At 45.5% G+C, this 8,570-nt stretch overlaps 1 protein-coding gene across 1 annotated transcript; it reads right to left on the bottom strand.

The window, feature by feature from the left end:
* LOC109948606 lies at window positions 1,693–2,847 on the bottom strand. The gene has a single exon (XM_020562260.1). The coding sequence runs from the start codon at window positions 2,845–2,847 to the stop codon at window positions 1,693–1,695; it is 1,155 nt and encodes a 384-aa protein (XP_020417849.1).

Raw genomic sequence — 8,570 nt, 5'->3', positions numbered from 1 at the left:
ATTTGAGATATGGAGTTGTATAGCCACGTTTGTAAAGGACGTCGTTGATGACGGTGTACCTTGCAAATGGGCCTTGTCTACTGGAAGGGTGCCGTTGGTCAGGTACGAGTAGATAGGAGACATCCATGTATCTTCGTACCGTACAGTGCATGTTTCGGAGGTTACCGTGCTCGGTAGGGCAAGAATCTCTACCGACACCTTTCTTCCGACTTTATCATTGATTGGCAAAGCCAGCCGTGCCAATGCATCGGCATGGCTGTTTTCGCTTCTGGGGATCTGCTTGATCTCGTAGGCGCGCATGGAGGCGTCTCTAGCCGCGAAGTCTGCCGTTACCTGGTTCACAATGAGCTGGGAGTCGCTGTGAATTCTGATTTGTTTTGCATTCATGCTCTTGGCTAACCGAAGGCCGGCCAAGAGAGCCTCATATTCCGCTTCATTGTTGGAGGTTCGGAAGTCGAATCGGAGGGCGTACTCGATCTTGAGTCCCTCCGGTGTTGTCAGTACCAAGCCTGCTCCGCACCCTTATTGGTTTGCCGAGCCGTCGACATGCAGAATCCATACTGGAGTTGAGACGTCAAAGCGTTCGGCGTCTAGTTCCTCCGGCAATCCGGTCTCGGTCACCGGCTCGGGTGTTGTCTGTGCTGTTGATGGGGTGAGCTCGGAGATAAAATCGGCAACGGCTTGACCCTTTTCGGCGGGCCTTGGCATGAATTGTATATCGAACTCTCCGAGTTCGATCGCCCACTTGATCAATTGGCCAGAAGTCTCTGGTTTTTGGAGCACTTGCCGAAGCGGTTGGTTAGTCAGGACTTTGATTCCGTGCGCTTGAAAGTATGGCCGAAGTCTTCGTGCCGAGACCACAAGGGCTAGTGCAAGCTGCTCTAATGGGGGATACCGAAGTTCAGCACTTTGGAGTGCCTTACTGACATAGAAAATCGGTAGCTCTGCTTTTTCTGGTTTTCGAATCAATATCGAGCTGACGGCAGTGCTAGATACCGAAAGGTATAGGGAGAGAATCTTCCCGGGTAGCGTTTTTGATAAAAGGGGGGCTTTGCCCATGTAGTCCTTTAAGTCTTGAAACTCTTTGTCACATTCGGCAGTCCATATGATATTCCGTTTGCCCCCTTTCAAGGCTTTAAAGAACGGTACACATTTATCGGTAGCCTTTGTTATGAAGCGAGTAAGGGCCGCTACGCGTCCAGTAAGGCTTTGAATGTCCTTCGTCGTCTTCGGCCTTTCCATATCGATGATTGCCTTTATTTTTTAGGGATTCGCTTCGATACCCCTCTGACTGATCATGAATCCGAGGAATTTCCCGGAAGATACACCGAAGGCGTATTTCATCGGGTTCAGCCTCATCCGGTAGTCTTTCAGTATGCCGAACATGATTGACAAATTGTGCAGGTGTTCTTCGGCAGTTCTGCTTTTTACTAACATGTCGTCAACGTAAACCTCCATGATGCTGCCGATGTATTTGGCGAAAATTCTGTTGACAAGCCTTTGATAAGTTGCCCCCGCGTTCTTCAGGCCGAACGGCATGACATTGTAACAGTACAACCCTCTGTCCGTTATGAAGACAGTGTGTTTGCTGTCGGAAGGGTGCATGAATATCTGATTATATCCCGAATAGGCGTCCATGAAGCTGAGCAGTTCGTGTCCGGCGGTGGCGTCCACGAGCTGGTCTATCCTTGGCTACGGAAAGCTGTCATTCGGGCAGGCCTTGTTCAGATCGGTATAGTCTTGGCACATTCGCCACCCGCCAATAGCCTTCCGGACCATCATCGAATTTGCCAGCCATACCGGATACGTAGCCTCCCTGATGAAGCTGATGGTTTGAAGTTTGTCAACCTCCTTACGCATGGCTTCATATCGCTCGGTATCGTACGAACGGCGCTTCTGCCTCACAGGCTTATAAGATGGAGAGACGCTGAGTTTATGGCTGATGACCTCTGGGGCGATGCCGGGCATGTCTTCGTAGGACCATGTGAATACCTCCGAATGGTTCCGCAAGAAATTTATGAATTGCGTTCGGAGGGTAGGAGCGAGTCTAGTGCCGATTCTAACCTGACGATCGGGCTGCTCCTCGCTCAAGGTTATCGTCTCCAGTTCTTCGACGGGTTGTGTGTGTGGAGTCGGGGACTCATCTCTTGGGTCGTCAACTGGTCCTGTACCGTTCAGTACCCCTTGGACAGACATTGTCTCGTCGGGGAGTTTGAAAGAGGTTGACTTCAGGGCCGTGGCGTAGCAAGTCCGCGCGCTTAGCTGATTTCCTCGGACAGCCCCAGTGCCGTTGGGGGTCGGGAACTTCATCAATAGCATGTGGGGGGAAAGATGGGCCTTGATCCTGGTGAGTGCCGTTCGTCCAACTATAACGTTGTACGCTGTCGGGCAGTCAACAATCAGGAAATGATCGTATACCGTTGTTTTTCTCGGTGCGGTACCAAAGGTAATTGGCAGTTTTACACTTCCGACTGGTTGGACTAGATCCCCAGAGAAACTTAACGGAGGGGTCAATTGCCGGTTGACCTGACTGTCGTTTATTCCCTTTTCTCGGAAAGCTTCGGCAAATATCACGCTCACGGAGCTGCCAGTATCGATCAGTACCCGTCCTACATCGTAGTCGGCAATTTCTGCTCGAATGATCATCGGGTCGTCGTGGGGATAGAGGATGCCCTCTTCCTCCTCTTCGCAAAATGTGATTGGTTCCCAATGCACTTTTGGCGTTTCATGATGCCGATTCACCTCTATGCCGAGTACCCGAGGAAATTTTGCGGCACGCACATATTGTTTCATTGAATAGTTGCTCATTCCTGCGATGGTAGGGCCACCGCTAATAGTGCTTATCATGTTTATCTACCGAATTGAATTCGGTACCGGCGCCGTTGGCTGCCGGGCGATGTACTGATCTAGCTTTCCCTCTCTGATCAACCGTTCGACAATCTTTCTTAGGCTTATACAGTCTTCCGTATTATGGCTGTTGTGCTGATGGTATCGGCAGAATTTATCGGTATCCCGGTTATCTTGCCGATGGGGTCTTCGCAGATTGGGCTTTGGTATTATTTCTTGTTCGTTCATCAGAACGGCCTCGTAGGTAGTGTTCAATAGGGTGAAGACTTTATTGCCGTGGTCACGATTCGGCAGCGGCGCTCGGTGGTCGTTGCGACCATACCTCCATTTTCCCTTCTTCGAGTGTTCTCTTCGATCGGCACGGTCGTCTTTCCTCTTATGACCTGCCGAGTATGTGTCAACTCTCTCGTAGGGTGTCGCCTTTGCCGGATAAGCACTTGGTTCGACATCTCCTCGCGGTGCCGAAATCGCAGGTTTCGAGTTGAAGTATTCGGCTTTGGCGTGGATTGCCGCCTGCTTCCTCAGTTCGTCGTACGTGCGCCAGTTGCTGCTGTGTACTAGGTATCGGCAATGCGAGGACCGAAGGCCACTCTTGAAGGCACCGTAGGCTGCCCTATCGTCTGTTTCCAGACACCTTGAGTACTTGTGACTGAAGCGCGCCGCGTATTCTCTCAACGGTTCGTCCTTTCTTTGCCGAATCTTGTACAGATCATCGGCAGAGTAAAGACGGTCCGTTTGGATCATGAAGTGATTGAGGAAAATCTGCTTCAGCTCGTCGAAGGAGTCTACCGTTTTCAGCTCCAACCGGTATAACCAGTTCAGGGCTGCCCCGGTAAGGGAGGACGGGAATAGCAGGCACTGCCCTTCATCGCTCAGGCCCTTGCATCCAATGGCGAACTGAAATGAGTGGGGCTGTGTTAAGGGGTCTTCCGTTCCCATATAGAACTGTATGCGCAGTTGCTGCCCTTCCCTATCCTGCCGAGAGTCCCGGATGCGCCTAGTGAATGGTCCGGGCCGAAGCTTTCCCCATTCCGGTTCTTGGGAGCGAGCTTTGTCGTTTTCCATTTTCTGGACTTTCTGAAAAAGGAGTCGGACAACAGGGTCTCGGCTAGGGATTTCCTCGGAATCATAATCTTCTGATCGTCTTTGTAGGTTTGGTGGATCAACCCCCGAGTATCGTGAAGGCGTTGCCGAACGGTAGGTGGAAGTTTGCGTCCTGGAAGGGATATATTCGGATTCTGACTCTTCTGCGGGGTCCAGCCCTCTGACCTTCCGAATAGGCGACTTGTCTCCTAGGATTCTCATCCGTGAGTCCCTTTGTCGAGCGCTAATCCTGATCGGAGACCTCTGTCTCTCTGCCTCCCGATGGTTAATTCGATGTCGACAATCGGAGTAGACTTTCTTAGGGATGTGCGGCTGATCCCTGGGTGCCGGGACCACCAACTGTTTGGAAGGTGCAGGCGTTGCCTTCGCTACCTTATCGTGTCTCTTCTTCCTATGAGGGGTCTGCAAGCTCTCAGAAGAGTGAGTTGTCTGAATGTTCTGCGTGTGCTGCTGGTGGAGCAGCTGCTGGGTTTCGTCCACTTTGGACGAAAGAAGGTTGTTGTGTTCCTGAAGCCTGGTCATGTCCTTCCGTAGGGACGCGATTTGGGCTACCAGCTCGGCTTCGGCGGTTGTTTGGGTTGCGGGGGCGTTCCCGAAGGGAGTGCATGGGGGTAGCGCTGGGCTAGCTCCGCTCTGCCTTCCAAACAGTACCCCTTCTTCCGATAAGAACGTGGGTACTGAAGTGGTCCCCATGTGTTTTGGAGATAGTGGGCTGATGATTTTTCTGGATTCCCACAGACGGCGCCAAACTGTTGATGCGAAAAAGTGGTTCGGCACGTATTTCGCCCAACTTAGTTATATTGTGCCTTCGGTAGGTGACTGTCTTTGGAAGATGTTCTACTTCGGAAGGGTAAGTACCTACAAAAGGGCACGTTCGGTAAGTCCTTGGGCACCGGTGTAGTACCGGCCGAAGGCTGTCCAATGCTTTAGTGAGTACGGTTTTAGTAATGTTAACTGACAGATCAATCGATAACGTACCGTTAGTTCTGATCCCCTCCTTTTGGGGATGTGGGTCTTCTTATATAGGCCTTGGGAGGTGTGCACTGTGCTCGTATTTTCAATGTGGGACTGGGGATGCGGATTGTGAGCATGACACGCGTCCGCTAGTAAAAAGGGCCAAGATAGATGGCTTCGGTAGGAAGCATGCCGAAGGCATTTCTGCAGCCAAAATAAATCCTGTCCACGTGTTCGGTTGTCATAGGCCGTTTATCTCCGGTATAAACACATGTAATTGCTTTTTGGGTTTTGTTTAGATTGTTCAATTGATTAGTCCCTGGATGCAAACATTACAGAAAATTGAGAAGTTGGCAAACAACCATCACAGAAGGCAAATTATTGATATTGAAAGCCCTATATTGGTTGAAGTGATATTCCCACTAATGCCACCAGGAGATGACTTGTTCTACTTAATTTAAAGTCTACAACGCCCTCAAAGTACACAAAGTAAGAAATTGGCAAACAACCATAACCATACAATACAAATTCTTCAAACCCCTTCTATATGTCGAAGAGAGATTTCAACTAATGTAGCCAAAATTGTAAACCACATTAGGTCTAAAGCTCGATGAGAGGACTGGACCTTCTAGCAGTTACTATCGACTACTGTAGGAGAAGCAGGAGAAGCAGTGCTGGTCAAGTCTTATCTTAACATTACATACATTGACGTCGTATTCATGTTACACTGCAGGAGAAGCAGAACCTTCGTAGCAAATCTTATTCTTCGCTCTTCATTCACAAGTCTCTACCACCATCTGTCAACTACATGACCAAACAGATGAGCTTTAGAAAATGGTATATCAATCAAAAGACGAAGGGCATAAAAGATGACACACGGAGTAAAGTCATGGATATATGAAACCCCCATAATTATATTTAAGTCTATGCGACTCAACTGAACAACTTATACTACAAGGGCATGCAGTATTCAGTCTTCTTTTGTCCCAGCAAAGTCGACAACTTTATAAACCATCCAACCAAAATTCGATTTGAACCAACTCATATTGTAATTTGTAACAAGAGACCTGATGAGAGAAGAAATTTTGATACAGTAAATGGTAATTAAGGTAAATTCTCTCAACAATTTGAACCCAAAAGGATTCTCAGTTTAATGGTTTCCATGATGGGTGGGACGATCTCAAATTAAACTTGACTCAAATCCGAGTACTTGTAGCCCAAAATCATATCCCCTATTGGATTTCATTGAACATGTAAGGGGAGATCTCACTTAGTTATCTTAATTGGTGCAATAAGATATTTTCCAAGCATCTTATCTACTATCATGGCTTCAGGTTAAGAGAATATTGGGAGTTGCGGAAGGAACAGAGCTGCACAGGTAGAGGAAGAGTGAATAAGATTGTTGGGAAATATACATGAAATCAAATTAAGTCCATCTTAAATGAATTCTGAACCGTTAGATTGGGATAGATCTAAGGGCTAAAGATATGTGTAAAAAAGTGTGGTTTTATGTGTATCTCCCAATCCTGACCCATATATAATATATAAGAGCAACAATACTTGAAAACAATGGTTGTTTCCCTGACTAATGGTGATAATTTTTCATGGAATTGGGAATGTATATGGCCTGAGAATGACAGTGGGAGTCAAGCCTTATCCAACATTACATTGGCGTCCTTATTGATGTTAAACTGCAGGAGAAGCAGAACCTTCGTAGCAAATCTTCTCTCTCTTCATTCACAAGTCACCACTAGCATCTGTTAACTACAGGACCAAAAGACGAAAGGCATAAAACATAACTAATCTAGAAATCCCTTCACCAATAGCCACACACTCAGTAAATTGATGGATATATTAAACCCAACAAATTAATATATCAGTCTCTGAGTTGATTCAATTGAACAATTTATGCTGCAAGGTCATGCAGTCTTCAGTCTTCTTTCGTCCAAGCAACGTCAACAAGGTATTGATATGTTCAAATGCTGACCAAATATTTTTGTAGAGAATGAATCTGTCACATGCCGTTGCGCTTCTATGCCCATTCTCTGTGCAATCTGCGGGTCTTGGATAAGTTTAGCCATAGCCAAGGGAGAACTCTCTTGGGTTACAATTGCAAAGAAATCATGTTTCACCGTTCTTAATAAAGAGAATCATGATGCATATCATGATTCCACACAATCAGCCCATTCCATGAAATCAGTCGATCCCACCCAATTAGCATTGACAGACTCCCCATCACAAGATCAGCTTCATCCCAGCTAGGAATTAGTTTACAATTGATTCTGTAATATATGAGATTAATTATACTTACCTTATATTACTTGCCTTCTGTAAATAGACTCGAGAAAGTCTAACCCGTGTACACCATATATACAGCTGATAATACAACAGATTATCTTGGTCTGTGCAATCATTCTTCACCTCTGTCTCTCATCTCTCTTCCTCTTCAGTTTATTATTCTTATACTAAACTGTCTCTAGGGCCCCCACTGTTGCACAAAATGACAGGTTTATAAGCTGCCATTACCACACAACACAAATTATCCAAACCCCTCTGTACGTCGAAGAGAGATTTCCACAAATGAAACCAAAGCAATGACCTTGTGTATAAAAGTCTGCATTGATCTTCGTCCTCAAGCGAAGATCTTCTTATACTGAATTTTCTTTTTTGATTTTTAAGGCAGCTGATATGCGATACCAGCGCATCTTCCATGTCAATCAAAGTCCAAGTTCCAAGTTGTTTTCTTGTTTAAAATTTTTCTAAGGAAATTGGAAGATAGTCATTCTTTCCAAGTTGTTTGCCCCGCATGAAGGCAACTACATAAAAAAATATCACGTATCACTGACAAGCAGCAGTCATTCACAAAGAAATCCTTTCTACACAAATGGCACAACGTAAAATTTTAAAGGATTAATTATTGATATGGCCCTTGAAACTCAATTTGAATCTCACTTTGCCACCTAAAACTCAATTTGTCACACTTTACCCCCCTAAAACTCAATTCTCCGTCTCACTCTGTCCATATTCATTAACTCCATAAAAAGTAACAGAGCATTGAGTTGTGAAGAGCAAAATGTTGAAATTGATAACAGTCAAGCCATACGTTGATGCTAATTGTATAAACCATTTGTATAACAGTTAAGCTGAGTCAGCACTAGATTAGTTATGGTGTCACGTGTTGTTAGTTAGGTTGTTACGTACTGTGTTGTTTAGAAGCTAAGCAAAGCTAAGGCTAAGTATATAATGTAATCTCTCTATAGAAACTGATTAACAAACGATTCAAGAAATAGAATTCTCTCTTAAATATCTTTTCTTCTTCTTCTTCTTCTCATCAGTATTATGAATGTTATCATGGTATCAAGAGCCTAGGTTCGATTTTTCTTGCTTCTGCTCACAATTCTCATCGATCTCTTATCGATTCTGCAACTTTTCTTGTTCCTGCTAAATCCTCAATTTTCGATTTCATCTTCCAACCCTTAATTTTCGATTTCCATCTTCCAATTCTTCAATTTCATCTTCCCATTCTTCGATTTCTGTTCTCTTCTCTTCTAATTCTTGCCGTTTCTGCATCAAATTTCTTCACAAATTTCTTCTTTCTACACTTCTCTTCGTTGTGTTGTTCTTCGATTTCTAGATCTTGCATAGTTTTCTTCTCTTTCTTCTTC

The sequence above is a fragment of the Prunus persica genome, chromosome G4 (genome assembly GCF_000346465.2).
Source record: "Prunus persica cultivar Lovell chromosome G4, Prunus_persica_NCBIv2, whole genome shotgun sequence".
NCBI lineage: Eukaryota > Viridiplantae > Streptophyta > Magnoliopsida > Rosales > Rosaceae > Prunus > Prunus persica.
This window is presented reverse-complemented; position numbering and strand designations above follow the sequence as displayed.

What these genes read in the sequence shown, in the direction of transcription:
- LOC109948606 (XM_020562260.1), bottom strand. Translation starts at nt 2,847, where the DNA reads ATGATAAGCACTATTAGCGGTGGCCCTACCATCGCAGGAATGAGCAAC.